This window comes from Sparus aurata, chromosome 16 (assembly GCF_900880675.1).
Source record: "Sparus aurata chromosome 16, fSpaAur1.1, whole genome shotgun sequence".
NCBI classification, from domain to species: Eukaryota; Metazoa; Chordata; class Actinopteri; order Spariformes; family Sparidae; genus Sparus; species Sparus aurata.
The window spans coordinates 728874-753515 of NC_044202.1; the positions used below are offsets into that span (position 1 = coordinate 728874).

General features: G+C 47.3%; 1 protein-coding gene across 7 annotated transcripts; it reads right to left on the bottom strand.

The window, feature by feature from the left end:
* Window positions 1-1024: 1024 nt before the first annotated feature.
* heatr5a (HEAT repeat containing 5a) lies at window positions 1025-24076 on the bottom strand. Of its 7 annotated transcripts, none has more exons than XM_030443515.1 (43): window positions 23907-24076; window positions 21213-21265; window positions 21032-21167; window positions 20744-20955; window positions 20481-20589; window positions 19712-19861; window positions 19433-19604; window positions 18982-19145; window positions 18643-18892; window positions 18330-18485; window positions 17962-18212; window positions 17763-17874; window positions 16883-17035; window positions 16685-16784; window positions 16371-16480; window positions 15899-16068; window positions 15650-15813; window positions 14853-14958; window positions 14523-14713; window positions 12637-12796; window positions 12353-12542; window positions 12064-12233; window positions 11357-11383; window positions 10402-10546; window positions 10008-10190; window positions 9400-9639; window positions 9141-9319; window positions 8745-8813; window positions 8389-8568; window positions 7998-8232; window positions 7611-7715; window positions 7339-7473; window positions 7129-7256; window positions 6582-6729; window positions 6246-6419; window positions 5884-5985; window positions 5468-5566; window positions 5148-5324; window positions 4843-4988; window positions 4550-4657; window positions 3968-4070; window positions 3681-3834; window positions 1025-3572 (listed from the first exon to the last, which is right to left on the bottom strand). In XM_030443515.1, the coding sequence occupies exons 3-43, from the start codon at window positions 21158-21160 to the stop codon at window positions 3413-3415; spliced, it is 6216 nt and encodes a 2071-aa protein (XP_030299375.1). In that variant the 5' UTR covers window positions 21161-21167; window positions 21213-21265; window positions 23907-24076; the 3' UTR covers window positions 1025-3412. The 7 variants fall into 7 exon arrangements, with proteins under 7 accessions (XP_030299375.1, XP_030299376.1, XP_030299377.1 ...); XM_030443516.1 differs by having other exon boundaries at window positions 21032-21176; window positions 21210-21265; XM_030443517.1 differs by having other exon boundaries at window positions 18982-19142; window positions 21032-21265.
* Window positions 24077-24642: the final 566 nt, after the last annotated feature.

A 24642-nucleotide genomic window follows, 5' to 3' on the forward strand; every position in this document is an offset into this window, starting at 1 on the left:
CATGAGACTTTGTTAAACCCAACAACTGTACTGTACCTCAACAACATCCAAGAGACCCTGAGGATAATTTACAACATGTATTCATTTACATACTTGTTGAATGGCTACAATCATCAAATTAATAAGAGGAGATAATTTTTCTTACCAGAACACAGAATCAGTCACTCATATGTCCCCACTAGATTTCACTTTTTGGCAACCACATGTTTTTTTCATGTGGTATTAATGCAGTGCTGTGTAGTATTAATACAGTTCTGTCCCATCTATAAGTTATTTTGACCTGAATTAAAACCTGAGTGCCTCAGATACACGACTTCACATTTTGGGATATTTCGACTGTAGTTGAGAAGGATGATTAATACATTTAATCAAAGCTTAAGTTTGTTAAAGTAATTATTATTATATGGTAGGTGTATGTATATATATATTATTTTTACCATTCTTGTGTGAAATGTCTTTTGTGGATTGATAATCTATCTAAAAAAAACACTTAATCACGCCTCATCATGATTATTCCGGTGTTCACTACGGTACCTGAAGGCAGCACCTGGAGGCGACGCCGCTGACGTCAGGGGGCGCTGCTACGTGTTTGTGTCTCAGTCAGAGATAAAGTTTCCAAAAACAGAAAAACAAGTGGACATGGAGACAGTCAGCTGTGTGACGTGTCTCCAAATCCTCTTTTATACTTTTATATTTATTTCATTTATATTTAAGAGTTCAGAAGCTTCTGTAGCTGCTGGTTGGACCTGAACTTTAAACTGGTACTGAACCAGTGTCAGGTTGATACTGAGCCTCTGCATGACCCACATAAACAACTGAGCCGTCAGAGAGAAGACGGCTGGTTCTTTACTGTTACTACAGTTATTCTTAATATCTGATGGATAAATCGTAAACTTCTTTGCTGTTTTTACTGACCTGTAAAGTTTAAAAAGTCTCTTTATCTTCTGTAAGCTTATGATCACATCATCATCATCATCATCATCATCATCATCATCACAACAAATAAAGACAAGTAGAAACAGAATCTGAAGAAAAACAAGTTTTTATTCACGGGCTGCAGTTAGAAAACAACACGTTAGCTCGTTCCTACAGCTGCGAGCCAGGTGAGCTCACACACCTGTCAGAGAGGAGCTGGAAGCACACAGCTCACCTGGCCAACACTCACTGCAGCAGGTGACTCGTTAGTGTTTGGTTATGATCAGATATGAACGTTCACATTTAGACGAGAAAGTTCCCGCTCTGATAAACATGATGTGTAGTGTTGTTAAACTAAAGTGCTGATGACCACTTTGTCCCTCACAGGCCACCGTACCACCACTAACCATCGCACATTCACGTTGTGTTTATGTGATTTGTCAGACGAAGTTAAAACACAACAAATCGACATTTTACTAAAAAAATAAAATCCTCTTCATCATTCGTGGAGTTTCTTTCACTCGGAGGTGAGAGGACGCGGCGTCGCCGTGACCTCTCACCTCCGCTCGTTTTAGTGACGCAGCTTATTCTGCTGCAGACTTCAGATTGTTCTCCTACATTTAATCCACCAGGTACACAGAGGTGACACTTATTCTAAATAAAAGTGACGGAGTTTTCCCTTTCACTGACAGACCGGATCAAACTGCTGCTCTGCGTCTCATCTGATGATGAAACCAAACGTTTGACTTTGAGTCTGTTTAAATCAGAGCCGGCGACATCAATACATCGTTACTGTGATATGAGACTATATACACTGCTACATGTTGGATATGATTATAGAGAGCTGAGACTCTGTGAGACAAATGTTTTGATCCTGTTTGAATTGTGTCATGAATCATACACGATGTTTGTCAAGCTAGCTCTGTATTAGCAGCAGTTAGCTACAATATTTTGTAGATGATCAGAGTGTGAAATCGAGAATTCTCACATACTGCACCTTTAGATGAACATTACATTCATTCTAATGAATCCATCAGGTTTTTCTCGATGTCTCTGTGTCGGTCAGGTTGTTGTTTAAGGTTGAATTTAACGCCTGTTTGTTTTCTGTTAGTTACTCAATAGATTGATTGATTAGCTGCCTCATCTTAAAGGTGCAATATGTAAGATTTTCAGTTGAAAACATTTAAAAATGATGCATGCTAACTGGGTAGCCCTGACCAGTCCGGTCCGAAGCTCCCGTGCTAGCGATGTAAACACTGAGGCAGCATCCAAACTTCCAAACCTCCAAACCTCCAAACCTCCAGCCTCTGGACTGCTGGACTGCTGCACTGAGCTCTGGCCGACTTCAGCCGTACGTACCGTGACGTGTTCACTGTCATCACGTAAAGTCTGCCAGTGCGTGAGACCACGAGGCAAATATACAGCCTACAGAAGCCCTAAAGACTCCAGAAATGAAATCAGTCTGCTTCTCTCTACAACCTTCACGTCTACATATTACTGTACCATGATGAGGTTGGATATTATTTCTGGCCAACAAGGTTCAAGTAAAGTAACTTTTTTACATATCACAGTGAATTGTGGGTAATTAAATCAGTATCGTGTGGGGAAGTCTGCTCTCCAAGCGTCCTCAGAGAGTCCACAGCCCTCAAGACTCACAAAGTCAGCGAGTCTGTAAGTGTGATGAAGTCCGGACGTTTGGATGCAGCCTCACACACCTGTGGTGAGCTGCCAGTCCAGACCGCTAGCTGCACGGCTAACCGAGCTAACAGCAGCTACAGTTAGCAGTGGTGATATGCAGCCACCTCTACAAATCTGTCACATGGAGGTTTATCACAGGTGGTAAAACAATTCTCTTCTGCGTTGCGTTTAAGGACACACAAACATGAGACGGAATTATGAGCAGCTGACACTGATGATGATTAAAGGAGCATTATGTAATATTTACAGTATTAATGAGGTAATAATACAAACTTTTCCTCATCAGTGAATAAACCAGCTGTTCTGAGGAAAATAAGGTCCCAGAACACTGTTTGAGAGGTGGCAGGGTCCGCCACATACACACTCAGTAAAACAGTATAAACTGTGTCGTCCTGTACGGTCAGTTTGTTTCAAGATCGTTCTTTTTTCCCCCAAAACTACGTAATGCTCCTTTAAAATTCTCAAACTAATATCTCATACTTCAGAAGTCAAAGTCTCCTCCTCTTATTTTGATAGGGATGTACTAACTGCAGTGACTTCCTGTGCAAAGGCAAATCTAAAACTGAAGAGTGAAGATATAAATCAGCTTCAATAATCAAACGATCAATAACTCGTGTGATTCAGTGACATGCAGAGAGCGCTCCAGCATCCTCTCACAGGAACACGCCACCATGTCGGATGATGACATAAAATGATGTCATCCTTCCAACATGGCGGCGCGCTCAGATTCCGTACCATTTGTCACAGAGGACAGTGAACGCAGCACGTCAGTGACGTTAACCTGCGGCGTCGAGTCGTTTCACAGGAAGTTGGTTTTCAGCGTGATGCTGGGGGAAGACTTGGCGGCGCTGCGGGCGGCAGCGTTAGCGCTGCTAGCTTTGGCGTTCAGACTCTCCTGGTTTCCTTTGACGGCGGCTTCCAGGCGAGACTTCAGGTGAGGAGACGACGCGATGAGGGACCTGACGGACGCAAAGACAAATAATAAAAACATGTTAAAACACGATTTATATATTCTAACTTGTCGTCTTTATCTGGATAATAAATGCTAACTGTGTCACATGTGTTACCTGAAGACGGCAGAGTGCTGCGGGCCGAGACGCATCAGGTCTTTGAGCGCCGCCTCATGGAGAGAGCGGGATACAGCGGGGGCGGAGCCAAGGGCGTTTTCATCCAATAGGAAAGAGATGAGGAGGGGCAACAAGACGGCGACCAGCTGAGGACCTGAGGGGTCGGAGAGCAGAGAGGGGCTGTCAGTCTGCTGCTGGAAGTGTTTCATCTGACTGTCACTGTGTCCATCTTTGAATGTGTGTGTGTGTGTGTGTGTGTGTGTGTGTGTGTGTGTGTGTGTTCTCACGTTGCGTCTCGTCTGCAGCCTGGACCACGGCCTCCAGGGCTCGGACTCCCTCCAGGACTCCCGTCAGCTCCTCCTGACTCTGAGGTCGACTCCTCTCCACCGTCTGAGGAACACACACGTCATACAGATTAATATCCAATCATCTGATCAATACGTTGACGCACAGAGAATCTTTTCAAGGAAAATATTTAGATCTCATCAGGATTACATTTTCATTTCTCTCGTTTCTTTCCAGCTTCGAGAAAAAGATGCGACTTTCTTTGAGACAAAATTATAATGACGACCTGACGAACACTCAACGCTGTTTAACAACTATTACTGCATTCAGTAAGATACCACGTGTACGATATGTAATCTTTAGATGTTCTGGTCCTGTGATTTCCTCCTGGGGGGTCAAAGACACACTAAAGGCATTTTGGGGGATTTTCAGGACACACGTCTTTAAACACCAGCTGTTCAGATTTTTTATCCCACGCATGTTGTAGAAATGCAGCGTAAAACAATTTATTAACCATCTAATTCCACCTGGATGAAACACTGAAACATGGACAAACACTCAGGTGCCACCAGACTCTTCAGTACCTGCAGGAATCGAACCAGCGGCGGTCCGAGCGCCTGGATGTACGGGACGGCCACGCTGGGCGGAGCCTGAAACACTGACGTCAGCAGCTGATAACAACGACTCACAACCTGCAGAGAAATGTATTATTAATCAGAGGAAGTGATCAAACTATCACACGTATCTGCAGAAGTGTTTCTGATGTCTGCTGGAGTCGGACTGACGCTCACAGACACGTTCTGTTTCTCAGTTAATAATCCTTTAGATTTTCTCTTCCTGTCTGGATTCAGGTGGTTTTCCTCTCGGTGGTACTGACCTGCGGGTCTTTGGCGTCCATGCTGGCGGTGAAGCGCTGCAGACAGAGCGCGTGCAGCGGCTCGACGGTGCAGACGTCCGGACCGGCAGACAGCAGGAAGACGGTGAGCGCTGTGAGCAGGCTGACCCGGTCCACGGTACCGTCTGCTGAAACACACCGTCAGTCAGACTATCTTACTGCAGCTGATCTTTATATCTGCACAGATGTTACTAACACCTTCATGATGTCATACTTCACTCCACACTATATTTTGTCTTAGTTAATTGATTGTTGTGCGTTAGCGATGATTGAGGGGTGTGTTGTACCGGCGTCCCAGAGGCCCAGCAGAGTGTTCAGAGCGGATCTCAGCAGCAGGTTCCAGGCTCCCCGGCTCTTCTCCTGTCGACTCATCGGAGACGTCACGACCGACTTCAGGGCCTGAAGAACCGCCTGGACCACAGAACTCAGACCAGCGCCACCTGCTAAGCCAGCCACCGGGGCACCTGGGAAAAAAAAACACATACAGTGACAATGGCTCGTCAACAAATTTCTCATAAATTTCAATTAAACCAAGAGTGAAACCTTAAGCATCCTAACTTTAATATGTGTGTGTCACCTGTGTGTGTGTTACCTGTGTGTGTGTCACCTGTGTGTGTGTCACCTGTGTGTGTGCTGGGCAGGTGGACCAGCTCTCGGAGGACTCCCAGCAGCAGGTAGAGGACCGTGGGGAGGATGGAGACGCTGCCTGCAGGACGACACAGAGAGGAAAAATACCAAACAGTCAACGGATGTAAAATCAACTGAAGTGGCAGTAAAAGTAACTATAACATGTAATCTGTAACTAATGTAATCATATAAATGTAATGAAGTCGAAGTATTAAGTAGCAGAAACAGGAAATACTCAAGTACAAATACATGAAAACATTTCTTAAGTACAGTATCTGGGTAAATGTACTTAGCTGCATTCCATCAATGAGGACAGACAACAAGGCAGTCAAAGACATAAAAATGCTAATGCTAACATGCTAACATGAGCGTTAGCATAAAGGTTTGAGTTTTGACCTTCAGGTGAGCAGACGGACGGCAGCTCAGAGAGGACAAACACAGCTGACGACACCAGCTGACAGTCGCTGTCTGTCAGACTCCAGACGGATCCTCCAGGACCTGAACACACACACGCACGCAACGCACGCACGCACGCACGCACGCACGCACGCACGCACGCACGCACGCACACACACACACACACACACACACACACACCACACACACACACACACACACACACACACACACACACACACACACACACACACACACACACACACACACAACACACACACACACCACACACACACCCAGTTTAGCTCATTGATCTAATTTATAATATTCTATTATAATAACTTAACTTTTCCTCCTGGTACCTGTTGGACTGGTTCCGGCCAGTTTGGGGCTGAGCTGTGGGAGTTTCCGGACCAGAACACAGAGGCAGAGCTCCAGCGCTCCGAACACAAGCGAGCGCCCAGGAATCAAACCGCCGGTGTCCCGACCCTCACCGAACTCTGGCAGCGTCTCCTTCTCCGCCGCACCATCATCCACTGTGGAACAATAAAGTTTGAGACATCGGACACATCGAGGACAGGAAGTGTCGGAGTGGACTGATGAAGAGCACAACATGTGGTTAAAGCTGCCAGTGGATTTATTGAGTGTTGGTCCTCCTGGGCCCCTGTACAGACCCACAGAGTCGGTACTGTGCTCACCCTCGGCACTGTGGCGTTTCTCCCTGACGTGCTCCTGAGCCGCCGTCACAATCTGACGCAGTAAATCCAACACGGCGAGCTGGACCGGCACCGACTCTCTGGTCACCATCAGCCTGTGGAGGACGCTCAGCAGCTCCACGCTCAGCGCCTGCAGACAGACAGACAGACAGACAGACGGGGTGAGACATCTCCGGGACTGACTGTCGGTCCATGTCCTGATTCTGGTCCAGATCAACTCTGAATTCATGTTAAAGTTCTGAATGTTATCCTTCCAACATGGCGGAATGTTACTTCAAGCCTGGATTCTAGCCTGCGCTGGTCTCTATTCTGAATTAAAGCCCAGATTGTAGTTTGGATTTGTCGACTCGTCTCTCTATTAATCCGGCCTTAGCTGGAACTCTAGTCCGGAATCTGGTTCTGACTCTGTCCCTGCAATTTTAGCCTGGATTCAGATTCTGGTCTCTATTCTAGCCTGGAATCAGACCTTGGTTCTCGCCTTGACTTTGGTCTGAATTCATGCCAGGGTTCTGGTCCAGGTGCTTCTCACCTGGTCGTTTCCGATCTTGGCTCGGGGCCAGGAGACGTCCAGCAGCGCCTGCAGAGCTCGCAGACAGGAAGTGATGTTCTCCATCTGGTCCTCGGAGTGCGGAGAACACAGAAACTCGACGCTGATCCCTGACAGGGACACACAACCAGCATAATACTGAAATAAACACACGTTTCTAAGTCTGGATTTGTACTAAAACCAGTTTCCTACCCAGTATGAGATGCAGCCTGTCTGAGCTGATGTCCTCGGGACTCTTGGCTCCGCCCACAGAGCCGGTGTGTCCCATGGAGGTGGGCGTGGCCGGTCTGGACAGGCTGGCAGGTGTGTCGTCTGCCATCACAAAACCTGTAAAACCAAACCACATGTGACTGTGTAGATCAAACAGAGAACAGTGAGGAGGAGGAGGAGGAGGATGAGGAGGAGGAGGAGGAGGAGGAGGAGGAGGAGGAGAGGAGGAGGAGAGGAGGAGCAGGAGCACTGACCGGTGCTGTGGAGCCAGAGGGAGGTGGCGTGGAGGATAGGAGCCCAGGAGGAGGAGTAATGAGCTCTGGCCTGGTTCAGGGTCTCTGCTGTGTAGAAAGAACCTCCTGGAGGAGAAACAGAACACAACAAAGATGGTTTCTGCTGTTGAATCTCTTTAATTCAGTCAAAAGTACATTTTAATCTTTATTTGACTAAAACTGCTCCATCAAAAAGCAACTAGAATTCTTACATATTGCACCTTTAAACAAAGTTTTATGTTAGTAAACTTCTTAGTGAAACCTGGTTAAACATTTCAAGATCTGAACGTATGACAGAACGTCTCCTCCCTCCTCGTCTCCTCCCTCCTCGTCTCCTCCCTCCTCGTCTCCTCCCTCCTTGTCTCCTACCTGTCGCAGGTAGCTGTGATGCGTACTCCTGTGGGAGGGTCAGCAGGGCGTAGTCCTGCAGCGCTGCCAACCAAAGCCGGCTCAGCGTCGACAGATCTGATTGGACCAACTTCAGAAGGCCCGCCCCTCCTGACTCAGGGCCTGAGCTGTCATTGGCTGGAGAGGAGAGTGACATGTCGGCCATGCTGCCGGGGCTCTCCGTCTGTCTGCTCCTCTGAACGGCGACGATGTAAACCTGAGAGACGACGATGAAACATGACGAGAAGAAGAAGAGTCAGTTATTTCTAAATAATCTCGTTTTGGAGATATGGCGCGAGAACTTTTGAAATAAAGGAAAACACAATCTCCATGGCAACAAAGAAACTGACTGAAGACATCGAACAGTACACACCTCAGCCCAGGCCTTGAGGACGGCCAGTGTTTCCATGGTAGCAGTGGCCTCGTTGTACAGCTGGCTGGACGTGTCCCTCCCAGCCTGGACTTTAGCCAATGAGGAGGCCAGGAGCTGATGGACGCGCCGCAGGTCTCGCAGGTCGCTGACCACACCGCTGGCGATCCAGGCGCTGCACACCTGGAGACACGTCCGGACATTTACATCTCAATACTTCAAATTCACCTTCAGCAGCCAATCAGCTGTTCAGTAACCTGGACAACAGACTGACTCAGCAGCCGCAGGTGAACGTTTACCTGAGACCAGCTGGATATTACAGTACAGTAAAAGGTGATTATTGATGAGCGATTGATCACCTGGCAGGCCTTAGCCGTGATGTCAGGAGAAGCATCAGCAGTGAAGGCTGGTCTGAGAGCAGCTCCCACCTACACACACACACACACACACACACACGCACACACACGCACGCACACACACACACACGCACACACGCACACACACACACAGACACAGACACACACAGACAAACACACACACACGCACACACACGCACACACACACACACAGACAAACACAAACACACACACACACACACACACACACACACACAGACAAACACACACACACGCACACAAACACACACACAGACAAACACAAACACACACACACACACACACACACATCGTTATTTTTACTCGAGTATGGCGACTGAGTACTTTTTACATCAGACTAACTCAGTGAGCATTCCTTACGTTGGCCTGGTACTGCTCCAGGATCACATGACCCGGGAACTCTGGTTCTGGGATGGCTGAGAAGCGTCTGATGATCACCAGCAGCGTCTGAAGACCTGCCAGCCGCAGCTGGTCGCTGTGGTCTGTCGCCGCCATGAACGCCATGCGGACCAGGTCACCAAGATGGAGGACCAGGAAGTCTGTGGAGAGCGAGGCGAGACGGGTCAGCGGCGTCCACAGACACAAACTGAAGGCGGCTGCTGCAGGTCGGGGGTCTTACCTGTGGACTCGTGTAGGCGTCGCTCCTGAGCCAGAACCATGTCGAAGTGGGCCGGGTCTGAAGTCTCACACTGAGCGATGATGCGACACACACACTCCATGGCAAAGCGGCGCGTGGCCCAGCGCAGGGCCGTGAACGGGCCGCTGGATTCTGACCGAGCTCTGAACGCAGAGGAGTCGTCGTCTCTGGCGGGGTCCGCCTCCTCGTCCTCCTGCCTCGCCTCAACCGGAGCCAGAGAGTCTGAAGGAGAGTCGTCAAGAGAGTTCACTCACGTCCACAGGATTTAACTGAGCTTCAAAGATTACAAGCCTCATAACTGACGACATCACAAACATGAAACCATCTGTTAGCACTTCTGCTAATGAAAACCTCGACGTGCAGTTTTCACCAAACAGACGCTGCTCAAGATTTCTTCATGTTTTTTACCCAGAATTGATCTTTGGTACCAACAACAGCATCACAATCAGAACACAAAAGAGTGAGATGAGGTTTAACTTCCTCAGAGCCTCTGAGCACGCGACGACATCCTGCAGAGTTTCTAATTTTCACAGACTCACTCCGCAGCTCTAGAAACACGTTCAAACAAAACCTCTTCCGACTCGACCCACCGGTGGTTGCAGACAGGACGTCCTTGCAGAGTTTGAGCCAGTGTCCCAGCTTCCCGCTGGTGGCGCTGGACGCCATCATGTGGACCAGAGTCTCCTGGATGTCCCTCCTCAGACCTGGATCTGACTCCCGGTCCAGCAGAGTGAACAGGGCTCCTTCCAGACCGACCTCCTTGATGGTGACGTCTGCAACAGAAAATAAACCGTAAAATTTGGCATTAACTAACATTTTTAGCAGAATGTGTTTGTTATTTTGGAGTTTGTGTCATTCTGAAGCTTCTCAGTTTTGTCCTTTATGTATTTATATCCAAACACAGTTTTGGTTAAAGCTTTTATGGTTTTATGATAATAAGACAATCAATGAGCTGTGACGAGCAGCAGTGCGTCTCCGTCTCACCCAGCTGTGTGTTTTCTCGTCTCGGCAGCTCTTTCACCAGCGTCACGGCGTGTTCAGAAACCTCCAGAGCTTCACGCTGCACGAGCTGCCGCAGACACGCCACCACGGCCCGACGCAGACACAGGTAGGAGCTGCACAGGTTGGCCTGAAACACACACACACACACACACACACACACAATCAATACACGCTGGACCAACAGACTGAAGGTTCATCAGGAAGCATGCAGCTACAGTGTTTCCTCCACACGCAGACACTGAACAGTGATTACAGTAAAGAACGATGTAATTAATGATAAAAATACTGACTGACTTTCTATAACGTCATAAAATATTGAAAAATAATTAAATTTACTGGTGACGTATTCAAAAATATTGTGATATATTCTCACAGCAAAGAAACTGGATGAAGAAATATTTGATATTTTTGCACAATTCTATAAATATTTTATGCAATTCCTCTAATTGTTTCAGGTCTAATTGAAAGATTGTTATTCCACAACTAACAGAAATGATTCCCATCAATTAATCCTCTAATTAACTTTCGAATAACTACTTACTTTTAGTTCAGAAATGTTGCTGTTCAGTTAGAAACAAATTCCTCTGAGTGATCGTTAAATTTTAATCAATCAGTCGACTGATTTGTGAGGAAACACTGAGTAGTTTGACTGCAGGTGATAAAACAGGCAGCAGGATGTTAAAGCAACACTGTGAGGAAGGTTGTCGAACAGAAGGAGCGTCGGTGTTACGGCAACAACAGCCAGTTAATAACGTTAAAAACAAACAGCAGGAAAATGTTAAAAAGCTCAACAGAAAACTGTTCGATAATCCTCAGATTGTTATGATGCATTAAAACATATTTCAGTGACAGAAAACTGTGTTAAAAACAGTGAAAGAAGATGAAAACAAAGTGAGACAAACAGCAGCTTCAGGCCGCAGGCAGACAGAAAACCTACCAACAGGGAATAATCCAACAAGATCTCCTGCAAGACACAACACAGGGTCAAAACACACAGCGGCCTCACTGACATCCAGAGTTCCAGTTTCTAGTTCAGACAAACACTCGTCTGCAGTTCAACACAGAGACCGTCAGGATAACGAACCGTCTTTATTACACAGAAACGTTAAAGCCTCCAAATCAGTGTTTGAAGGAAGAAGACAGAAGACGGATGAAGACAGACGGAGCTTTTCTGCTACTGATGAACACTTTCTCGATCAGTAGATTGTTTTTTTGTTTTTTTAGCTATTCTGGTTTTTAGTTTGGATCGTTTTGAACAGCATCATGTAAGCAATGTTTACCGCGGCCATTTTGGGGCAATCCTTTGATGCTAGCTCCCGTTTTCCCCATCCGTCACTTGATATGAAGACGTCATCACGTGTGCGACAGGTTTAGGCAGAAAACCAAATTCTCCTGACGCAAACAGAATCTGTTACAGGTGTGATTTCAGATCCATATAAACAGGATCACAACAATCTGAAGCCTGTTTTCATCTGTTTCATTTAATGGTCGATCAATCGCTGCAGCTTTAGGCTCCGCCTTGACAACTGTTGTGCCACGAGCACGAGGCTGAGATGAGCGTGAACTCCAGCTGCTCATCACTCGTCTTTCTTTACACTCAAATGACCAAAATCTGGACTAATGATCATAGTCGGGCGTACTCACACAGAGTGCAGGTACGAGGCTGGCCAGGTTGACGTGTGGCGGTGAGAACATGTGCAGCTGCTGCAGACAGGAAATGGATCGGGCCTGAACCAGACAGTCCGGACCGGCCTGCATCACCGAACATCCCACCAGACAGCTGGAGCGCAGAGCGGACACCGCTGCACCCTCACCTGACGAAAACACACACATCAGTAACACACACACACACAGACAGACAGACAGAGATCAGTAACACACACACACACACACAGACACACACACACAGACACACACACAGAGACACACACACCTTGCAGGTCGGGGCCCAGGCAGGTGATGAGGCCGTGCAGGCAGCGTCCCAGGCTGTGGTGCACCTCGGGGTGGGTGGGCGGAGCCGACAGCAGCAGGCGGAGCACCAGAGTGAAGGACGGCTCGGCGTGAGCGCGGTACAACCCTCCGGACAGGTCGACCACCAGAGACAGACTGTGGAGGGACCAGGTCTGTGGACAGTTCAGGGACAGAAAGGCTCAGGTGACGTCCTCAGAACACAGTCAGGATCAGCTCAGGTAGACAAACGTGTGTGTGTGTTTGTACCTGAACCTCAGGTGAGGTGCTGTCCTGGCTCAGAGTGAACAGGACTCCCAGACAGGTGGACAGGTGTTGAGGTGAGCTGATTCCTCCGGTGTAGCGGTACAGCGCCCCCAGAGCCAGAGCGTAGCCACTGCGAGAGGCCGCGTCACGCGCCGTCTTCATCCTGAACAGACGGGATGAAAACTGTCAGCAGCAGCAGGAAGAATCTCTCTCTACATCTGATGTGAATTACTTTCTCTGCTGCGTTTAGAACTTTTGATCCGCTGGAAGAAAGTTTTGCAAGAAAATCTTTCCACGTTCCTTAATTGTTAAATCCATTTTTCCTTGTGAGGCTCATTTTTCGCAGTGTTTGTTTTTGTAATTCTCATTTTGACCACACGAGGCAGAAGTTCACGACTATCCCCACGTCCTGATGAAAAGCATCCACGTTCTTCCAGGTGAGTTTCAACTTCTTTGTGCACGTCTGTTGTGTGACAGCAAGTTATAGAACATGACTGTCACGTGTTTGTTCTGGTGATAATCTGCCGTCAGTCAGATGAAGGATTAAGATTTTATGGCCTCATACACGTCGTATTACTCAGATTCTGACGTAGGAGCGTTTCTTTCTGTAGGTGCAGCAGTTTTAATACGAGACGAGAATGGGAGGTGTGTTTGTGTAGCGAAGCTGACAGCAGTCAGAATGCTTCACATGTGACAAAGAAATGAAGAAGAGTAACCACACAAAGAAACAGGCAACACGGAATATCAGGAACAGACCGACAGCTTCCTTCAGTCGAGACACGAGATGAAGCTCAGGAATCTAAATAAACTGTCTAAATGTAAAAGTACCTCCACAAACTGACACTGAATACAACACAGGATGCTTTGACAACTAATGTTCACCACACACACACACACACACACACACACACACTCACTCTCTCTGTTATATTTAGATTCTTCCACTCGCTGTTATTTAAAGCTTCTCTGGACTATTTCTGCTTCGTGACGTGTCTGACTGTCTTGTGAAGAATATTTCTGGATCATCACCTGATTTTGATTCTGATGTTACTGCCAGAGCTTCAAAAGTTCAGGTACTTGTGTAAAAACCGACTCTGGTAAAAGCAGAAGTACTGATTCAGCTTGTTTCCTCCAGTAAAGTAATAGATTACAGGCTCTGACATGTACTCAGAGTATCAGAGTAAAAAGTCTCCCTCTGAAGGACATTTGTGGTCAAAGCTAACTGAAGCTCACGTCATATTAATAGAATTCAAAGACTATTAAAGTTAAAGGTAGAATCAGTAGGATTTGTCCCAGCTGTTCCTGAACGCACCACAAAGACAGTTGATTGTTGAGTCTCATTCCCAGGACGTCAAATAGACACATGTTGGGTTGGTAAAGCGTCCCGAGCAGCAACAAAGAGAGAAAATCAGAAACTCTCTGCAGATACGAGACACTAACACGCCTTTTCTCCACATTCCAGTCTCCCTCTCTGTCTGTTTACGCCTTCTTACGGCTTTTACGTCTTTGTCTCGTCTCGCTGCGTCTGCCGTGCGTGATGTGCTCTGATTGGTCCACATCAGTCTGCTGATGCTGGGAAATAACAAGAATCCAGAATTCACCTCAGATGCATCAAACTAAAGTAACGAGGCTGTTCTGAAGCTGTGAGGAGGAGAAAGTTCACACAGATACTCACAGACAGGAGACATGTAGTGAAGTACAGCAGATTACTCACTCACAGTATTCGTACTTCATCACTTCTCACCCTTTGTTGCTACTTTAAGATGAGAGACTAATGAAACTGAATTTCATAAATAAACATCTTTCCATCGACGTGTGACTTGAGTCTGTAAACGATCGTATTAATAAACGAGCGTTCCCAAACATCCTCAGTGTTGACGTCCTCCTACCTGTCGAAGCAGAGCAGAGAGACGGAGACGGTGAAGCCCGGATCACCGACCACCTGAACCAGCCGGGCCAGACCTTCAGCAGCCAGACAGCGCAGCAGAGGACTGCCGCTCTCCAGCGCCCCCATCAGGAGGGACAGCGCCGGGGAACGCACCTCCTCCGGACCCAGAGGGCCCCGAATACCACCCTGGTGCTGAGGAAGAGAGGATGAAACTCTATAAGCTGATAATATGTCAGAGGTTTGTGTTTTTCCAGCTCGTAGTGCAGCTCTGCTGCCCCCACGTGGACGTCAACAAACACACACTGGGTCTTTCAGCGGGCAGGTGTAGTACCTTTAGCAGACTGCAGAGGGCAGCACAGACGTGTGTCTGGACGCTCTGCTGCCGTTGACCCTTCAGCTGGTTCACAGTTTCTACAAACTGCTCCAAGATCTTCACTCTGACAAACACAGAGAGAGGAGATGTTAGTTAGTCAGGTTTAGAAACAGGTTCACCTGCTGCAGAGGTGTTCACAGGTCGACCCGAGCCCGGATCAGGACCGCTTACAAGGTCACCCTCGAGGATCAATAAGTCAGTTTGGATTCATCCGTCATCATGACAGCAGGCTACAATAACCAATGAATTGGCCGTCCTGTGTGAATCAGCGAGACGACTTACAGAATACCTGGAGGGAGCCAGATTACCTGCGTCACCGCTGGGCACAGAGGACAAGACGACTGACGTTAGACTGTTGTAAACCTAAAAAGCACTTCTGTCTTTCGTTCCTTACATCTGGCTGCTTTCTTTCTCTCACTCTGCCCCCTTTTCTTTTTTACTCCTCCCGTCCTTCCTTTAATCATCTTTACCTTCTCCAGCCGTCTGTCTTTCTTTCTTCATATACTGAGGAAGTGGTTCATTAATAAGTATAACTGCACAGTTGCTGGCTTTTTGTAAATAATGAGAAAATGTTGTGAATTAACAACATAAATGTGACACAGATTCTTCTGTCTGTAGGAAAACAGTGTAACAAAGAGCAAACATCACTAGAAGCTGAGGAAACTACAAGTCAAAGGAAAACAGCATCCTGAACTTGTACTTGAAAGACTCATAGACGGGTTGGGTCGGTTCTGGGGACACAGCAGCTGAGTTACCTCTGAGCAGAGATGATGTGAGGGTAGAGCGACCCGAAGAGGCAGACGGCAGCGGCGGTCAGAGCGACAGGAGGAGGAAGAGGAGCGGGAGCTTCGTCTCTCCGCTCACACAGACTGAAGGCGTCGTTGTCCAGAGAGCCTCCACCCACACTGCTGCCGTGGAGCTGAAAACAAACACACCCTCCTCCGTTAAGATGCTCTGTGGTGCACTGAGTGTGACATCATCAGGATCACCTCCAGCAGTCTCACCTGCTCCTCGATGTATCTGTGGTCGGTGTCGTGCAGCGCGGCGCCGACCAGCAGCAGGTCGTCATGGTGACAGAGGGGCGGCAGCAGGGTGAGCTCAGAACACGGGTGGTTCAGGTTGTCCTGGCCCGAAAGATCCGTCACCAGCTGGTTCATCACCAAACCAAAACTCTCTACAGGACGAGCAGAGAGGAGACTTTAGTTTGATTCTTCTGAAGAAAACATCATTATTAATTATCATTTATATCTTATTAATATCATTATTATTGAAGGTTACTGACACTAAAGGAAGGAGACAGAAAGAAAGGCACATTCAGGACTTTGTAAAACACGTTTAGCATCAATAACATGTTGTCTGACTCCTTTAAAGGAAAATAACAACTAATTGTTTAACATTTAAGGAGAAACAGATGAAATAAAGACAGGAAAGAAGCAGGAAGGAAAGAAGGAAGGAGTGAAGGAGGCGTGTTGTTACCTTGGTAGTTGTGCGGCGGCAGCAGAGCGAGCAGCTCGTAGACTCTCAGTCTGTAGACGACCGAAAAACTACGAACTGAGCTGCTGTAGGATCGGACCAGAGCCGGCAACCTGCACACACACAGAACACGAGGTTCCAGCAGACGCACTCAACAGGGAAGTAATGGATTACAAAACACTGGACTTTAATGTAGTATGTTATATTCTACAGATGTTCACATTAATATCCACATGACGTAGATCATGATTATAAACAAAACAGTTAAACTCAGGTGTGTGTTCATGTATTCTGCACATGAGGTGAAATGTACTGACTTGGTGAGCAGGGCCACAGCGCAGGCCAATGGAGTGAGCAGACGGCTGATGATGTCATCCGTGACGAGCTCCCTGCAGTGCAGCAGCAGGTTCTTCATGGCTGTTCAGACGCAAAGACATTTTATTTATTCAACAAAAGAAGTGATTGACAGGCGACAGATTGACTGAACTGAGAGGGAGAGTGATGTGTGGACCGACCGCAGAGCGCCCCGGCTCGTCCCTCCAGAGTAACCTGCCACGTGAAGTAGTCCCCTCGCCGCAGCTCCATCTCCTGCTCCCTGAGTGAGGCAGGAAACACACACCGCCACAGGAGGAGGAGGCGGGACAGGTGGTGCTCCACTACAGCCGGGCCTGGACACACACACACACACACACATGCAAATAAACATTAGTGGCACAAACAGACTCCATGTTTCTACTCAAAGACAGAAAGAAGTTTATGTAGAACATTTGCTGAATGAACAAGAAGGTCCAAATAATGCAGAATGAGTCAGAGACAGAGTTTCACAGAGTTTATAAAGTGTCTCCAACTCAACAACTCACTTAACTGACACATTTGTTAAGGGAGTCTGGGGACTTTCTCCACGGGGACAAAGAAGTAGCCTATATTGTTCCTGTTTAGTGTCTTTGTAACATGTGACATGTTTAGATCAATAACATGTTTCTTCTTTCATAAATGGAGTGTAAATGGTGAAATCAGTGTAAACAGTGTGTTCAAACAGCTGATCAATGTTGGCAGGTAAGACTTCAGCACTTTAGACACAGAAGCAGACAGGCTGGTACAGACATGCTGCCACAAACTGACACTTTTTACAAGGAGACAAACAACTTCAGCTGAAAGATTTAATGCTGAATTTACAACAAGGACACAATGACTTACAATCTGTCACACACACAGTTTCACTACGTTAGAAAGTTTGTTTTAACTCAACAACAATTTAAATCACCACATTTGTTAATGGAGTCTGGTGCTGTTGTGGTGTTGGACCAGTTGGAACAGACAGGTAGAGTAAGAAACATGCTGCTGTTCCTCTGTGTTTGTCGGGTCGACATATTTCTCAGATTTCTCATGTTGTACCTAAAGTGATGAGCGAAGAGACGAGCAGCCAGCCGGCCTGAGTCCTCTGCAGAGAGATGCGACTGTTCTGAGAGGCTGAACGCAGCAGGTCTTCAGCCAGACTCAGCACCATCTGCACACACAGGTAGATACACTCACATTTACTGTAGACATGTGCTGCTACGTGGTGATGTCACACACATCGCAGTCTGCTACCCACCATGCCTTTGGTGTGTGGTATTCCCAGGGGGCAGTGCTGCACTGAAGCCACCAGGGCGGCGACAGCGGCTCCGTACCCGGCCACGGCTTCAGGGGAAGACTTCAGCGCCACCAGCCGCTCTGCACAGCGATCCAGCAGCAAGGAACCCTGGGACGGCATCGCCATGGCGACACAGCGAAGGCACCAAGCGGCGGCCAGCCGGGCCGAGGCGACCGGGTGGAGGAGGACGGAGACGACCGTGTCCAGGAGGGCTGAACGGACGGACACAGTGTACAGAGTTATTCTATTATTCTGCTGATCGGCTCTTATTGATCCAGATACGTGTGTGTGTGTGTGTGTGTGTGTGTGTGTGTGTGTGTGTGTCAGACCTGTGCTGCTGTCGGTGAGGAGGGGGGCGGCGGTGGATCCCAGTCCTCGTACCAGTGCTCCCAGTTCCAGCAGGCAGCAGACCAACACGTGCTGAGAGGCTGAGACGTCTGCAGACGAAACTCTGGTCTCCACGTTCCCATCAGTCAGAGCTGCGTCTACACACACACACACACACACACACACACACACACACAGACACACACACACACACACACACACACACACACACACACACACAGACATACACTTAAGTATCAAAAGTAGTAATAAAAGTAAAAGTGACTATGATGTCTTCCCGTCCTCTCTGCTCACCGATGGCTCGTTTCTGTGCGGACACGGCGAGGCACAGCTGTTTGGCGGCGTTGGTCTGAGCCTTCTCCCCCAGCAGAGACCCCAGGGTGCTCCTCAAAATGAAGGAGACGCAGCGGCGGGTCACCGCGGCGTCGCCTGGCGTCTGCGTGGCCCTGCTGTGGGACGCCAACTCCATCAGCAGAGACAGGAAGGCCGGGAGGTTGGCCTCCAACCAGGAGCCGCCCAGGGTGGAGACCAAGACCACACAGGCCTGAGGAGTAGGAGGAGGAGGAGGAGGAGTCATTAATCTGAGTCAATAAATCAAGCTCCTACAATCCAACAGTTTCCACGGTGACCCACCTGTGTGACACCAATTCGGACGTCCTTGCTGACGGAGCTCGTCCCCTTCAGCATGTCCCCGCTGGCTCGGAGGAAACCGGCCCCGCCCCGCAGGAAGCCCCCCGACAACAAATCCATCACCTCCTCCAGGGAGCTCCGGCCACGCCCACTCGGCCTGGGGGCTGCTGGGAAAAAAAGAGAAAGAGAGAAAGAGGAATAAGAGCAGCAGTTAGAGTGCTTTCAGTTTTACTCTCAGTCCTCTCAAGTTGAACAACTCAGAATGTCGGAGTAAATGAATGTCACTGAGGAAACGTTCACTGGGAGTTAAAATGTTTCCTCTTGCTTCCGTTCTCTGAGCTAAGCTAGGCTAACAGCAGAGAGTCAGTCCCTCTTTAAAGCTGCAGAGGACAACAGAACATGAACTCGTGGTGTTTTAACTCCTGCTGACTCTGCTCTCCTCTCAGGATCGTACCGGTGTTCTGTCGGGGCTCCACAGCAGCAGCCAGCAGAGTTCCCAGCAGTTTGGAGACCGACACTCTGACGTTGTAGTTGGACCCTTCGAAGGCTCTGAAGCACAGCGTGGCCACGTTCTCCAACTCGCTGGTCCACAGGAACGCCGCCTCCCTCTGCAGCTCCAGCAAACACTGACGGGTCCAAACAGAAACGTTAAAACACTCAAATCTGAACTCGAACTCGTCTGATTGGCGCTGAAACTTTCCACTGAAGCTGAAGATGATCTGGTTGTCGTTACCTTGGCGGCGGCACAGCGGACCGCCATCGATCGGTCCGTCAGACACGTTCTCGCCGCCTTATAGACGTCACGGTGACACTGCACAGCGCTGACACCCAAACCTCTGAGGATCTTCTCCAGGCTCAACATGATCTCATATCGGCCCTGAGACTGAGAGACGAAGAGGAGGAAGAGGAGGAAAACGATTAGCACTGATTTCTATTGATTTCTCGGTAATTTCTATGAACTGAAATGTAACTGACCAGGAAATAAAATGAAATAAAAGTAGAACTAGCTTGAAGCTTGTGTGTTTCCCTCTTTCAGCTCTCTGTGGAGAAACTTTGTGTATCTAAATAAATGTGTGGTGTCACTTTACAATCTGACAACTAATGCGACACAAATCTGAGCAAAATCATCTCCAAAATGTTTTTTCAACGTCTTTTCTTACAGGGTTCAAAATTAAAGTTTAACACCATGTTTTTGGTCATCAAACCTTCGTCAAGTAAGCTAATATTCCAAGTCTGGACGACCAAATATGGAGTGTAATAAAGCGCTCCTGGTCTCATGAGGTGAAATTTAGCATCATAAAAACTTGAATGTTGAACCACAAGAAGTTCTTCAGACGTCTGTGACTGAAGTTGAAAGATGTTTAAAATCAAACTGTAAAAACTTTCATTTTGAACCCCGTCAGGACGTCAGCTGGACGTCAACTTTCTACTGGACGTCTTTTCAACGTCGTCACAGACATTCAGTGTTGTCGCTCAGTGTGAAAGCGTTGCAGCAGACAAACCTCGGCGCTCTTCATGGCCTTCAGCAGGTTGGCGAGCGTCTCTTTGAAACAGCCGACGAGCATCCGACCGAGCTGCTCGAACAGAGCGCCGAGACACGCCACGGCTGCCCTGAAACACACACACATAATATTTATCATTTCAAACTCTGTAAATCCACAAAACTGCTTTAAACTTTCCTGGAAGTTAAAACAGTTTTAAATCTAATCTGAGAAGTATTTTTTCCCATCTTTCCCGCGTGCCCTGAACGCAGCCTCGGACTCACAGGCGGGTCGGGAGGCCTGACGGGGAGTCGTCTTTGCTGCGGATGATGTCATTGCACCTGTCCACCAATAGGCTGGAAGGAACGGTGTCTCCCAGGCGATAGAGCAGGGCCAAGCAGTGGGCCAGCAGCCAGCGGGTCGGCGGGCCGGGGGAGCCAACCAGAACGCCCGACAGCTGCTCGCTCAGACGCCGCTGGTTCTGTTTGATGTCGGCCTGGAGCGACAGAGAGGTTAAAGGTCAGAACATGTTCAGGTGGATTCTCAGACTCGTGAGCTCACACAGCTCTCACCCTGTCGGTGGCAGGAAGCAGCTTCTTCAGGTGATTCAGCCATTCAAAGATAAACTCCGCCCTCTGATGTTCGCCCAGCTGACTGCACGCCTCCTCGTTCAGCAGGAGGGTGTGAGCGCGCTCCATCATGAACCTCCTGCTGCTCCTGCTCCTCCTCCTCCTCCTCCTGCTGCTCCTCCTCCTCCTGCTCCTCTCTGATCTACTCAAATCTTGTGTGCTGCATTCTTCTAAATCCTGTCAGACACACAGCGAGGGAGAGAATGGAGGAATAAACAGAGAGAAAACACGGGCCAATGAGAGACACAGGATCCCACATTTCCCACAATGCTTTGTTAGGCCACATGCTTCATGAACAGAGCTGTCTGCCAGTTAAAAAGTTACAGCTGTTTGTGAGTTGGCATTTCATCCTGAAAGACTGAAGTTAGAACCAATCAGAATCCTCTGTGGCCCGCCTGGCAGATGTGGGCGTGGTTTATCTGTGACGACCAGCGAGGGGTTAAACATGGCGGCCCCTCCAGAGGTTAGCGTAGCCGCTGTAGCATCACTTACATCAGAACTGGAGAGTTCAGAACGACACTTTTCTTTTTACCATCCGGCCTCGCTCGCCTATTCTTGATCTGATTGGTTGAACTTAGCCTGTGATAGTTGATGATGGACAAATGGTTCGTCCAATCAGCTACAATGATTTTTAAAGTGCCCGCCCTTTAACAAACAGCTTCTAGCAGCTCCTTCGGGACGCCCGGGTCCAGAGACGTCAGACAGACTGTTTAAGAGGCCGGATGAAAACCAGCGTCTGTGACATCCACCTCAGCTGCTGCATTCATGTTCTGTGGGAAAAACCCAACACAAAACAACCTGTTGGAGCTGCTGCGAGCTGCACCGAGACACGTCCAGCCTTTAAAACAGAACCGCTCAGTGTTGGCGTCCCATTGAGGGCTAACAGAGCGGATCGGACCGGAACAGGACGGGACAGAAGAGACGCTGGCAGCTCAGCCTGCCGTCACACACCGGAGGAATAACAGAGAGAGAGAGAAGCTCATCAATTATTCATCAGCACAACTCAGACTCAGAGTTCACAAAGACTAAAAATAACCTTCTGTCCCGCAGAAACACTCGTTACTGCAGAGAGCTGCGAGGTTTAACGAAGGAGGAACATCTTCACGAGTGTGTTTAAGATGTTCACACACCACCACAGAAGAAGATCATTTGAAAAACACAAACCTCAAAATTATCCCTTTAAAAAAACAAAACTAGTTTAATAAGCTGGAGTTTCTTTGTCGCCATGGTTACAAAACAGATCACATCATCTTCCCTCACATCCATCACAGCCTCTTCATAATATCACAGCGACATTTTGAAATCTCTTTAAAAGATATTCATAAATCTAATATCATAATATTTTTTAACAAATACCTCAATATTGATATTGTGACAGTAATGTGGATATAAAGTCTCAGACAGGAATCAGAACATGACGTCATGTTGCCGTAATGAGCCTTTAAAAGCAGGAAACACAAAACAGACATGAGATCAACATCTGAGTGTCTCACATCATGACAACGATATATATTATATATATTATATATATCAGAGGTGTGAAAGCCTCTCAGTTATAAGATCAGGATGTGGACGTGTAGACTAACGTAACTGATGTGAAGGATGTCAGACGACACTGGATGAGACTTCTGCCTCACAACAATTCCTGATCACGTGATCACTTTTCACCTGAAGCTGAAACGTCTGCAGCTATAAATAACAAGTTACAGCGAGTCCGACTCATCAGCCGAGATCTGAGGAGGAAACAAACTTCAGACTGTCACGTTCAGTGTCTGAGCTTCAGCATCTCCTCGAATCACAAGACGCCTGCAGCCTGAAGCTGAAGCTGAACGCTGCAGACGCACGGTCATCAACCAGAGGAACATTTATACAGTCGTTAGTCGTTAACGGGCAAAAACACTGAAAGGTTTTATGTTCCAGCTCTTTAAAATCTCTTTAAAAACCGAGTATCTTTAAACAAAACATTAAAAGACACTTTACAGACTTGATTTGTCAAACAAATGTTCGTTTACTTAGTAAAGACAAGAACCAATGATTGCTACATCAAACCGGATCAATATATCGATTCAATCATCACTGTTAAGATACGCCTTTGTTTCTAATCTCCCACAGCCGTCTGTGTCTCTGTATCTTCCTCTTGATTTGTTTTATAGGATGTTAAAACTGAAGTGATGTCAGATCATGTTAGTTGCATTTTGTTTGTCTACCTCAGTTCTTTATTTTATTCTTTCATAACTACTTAAACATTTTATTGTCTAAAATAGTTTATTGTTTCTGTATCTGCTCTTGTGTTTTGAGTGTTTTTGTACCTAAATGTACCTGCTGCTATGATGACCCACTAATAAAGTTATCAATGGATCTGATTGCGTTAAATGAACACATGATATCATCTCATATCGATCACAGACTTTGTGATATCGCCAATATCGCATCGTTGTCCACAGAAACGATATGATCCAGATACAAAATCAATCAATAAAAACATGTATCACTACCTCATTATTATAGTTAATACTTTAATGCTCGGCTAGAAGTCCTCCCCAGAACCTAACAGTACCACTTTAAATGAGCCAGAACACCATATAAACCTTGTCCTGTGTGCGAACAGCTCGTTATAAACACACAACAGCATCAAACTGACCGACAGCTTCTTCTTCTTCTTCTTCTTCTTCTTCTTCTTCTCCTTCTTCTTCTTCTAAACAAACAAACAGCAGCTACAGGCTCCGCTGCTCTGCTGCTAGCATCGGGTGGCTAACCGGCTAGCTAGTTAACGAGCAAAAGTTTGGAGACAAACGGATTTAAAACGAAGACAGTTTACCTGCCGGCGGCCCGTGAAGCTCGCTGACCCGAACAGAAGCGTGTCGGTCCGGAAAGAAGCGGGCTCAAAGTTTATTTCAGTTTATTTAGATGCTCTTAATGGTTCCGCTCTGACGGCTGAGCTGCGACTGGACCGACCCGCTGAAAGTCACCGTCAAGATGGCGGAAAGTACAGGACCACACATCCGGTAGGTGGTTTTCAAAATAAAACAATCTAGGCTTATTTACAAACAAAAAATATATGAAATCAATCTGATGGATGAAGTGAGACAAACCAGACAGCAGATGATATTAATAATGTGCCATTCCTACAATAAAGACGTTCTGATGGACTTTAAGAGAAATTCTAACTCAGAATTGTAATAGTGATCTTAATAGTGATATGGTAATAATGAACACTCAAAAATGTGTTTTTTAAATTGTTTTTCTTTCAATTCATATTCTACACACAGACATGTGACTTATTAAACAGGAACACAGAGTCTGTAGTGACGAGGGAAACACACACACACTCTGTCAGCAGTCGTTAATAAAGACAAACCAGGTATCACAGAAAGTGTTTGTCTGATTGATTTGAGACAATATGTTCGTAAAGAAGCAGCTCGTGTCATTACTCTGATCCATTCAGTGTATTTTTCCAGTTCCTCCTCCTGCAGTAATGAAACCATTTGCCAACAAACCGAACTGAGCTTTACAGACGTCCACTGGCAAGAAATGTTTCATCCACCAACGAGACA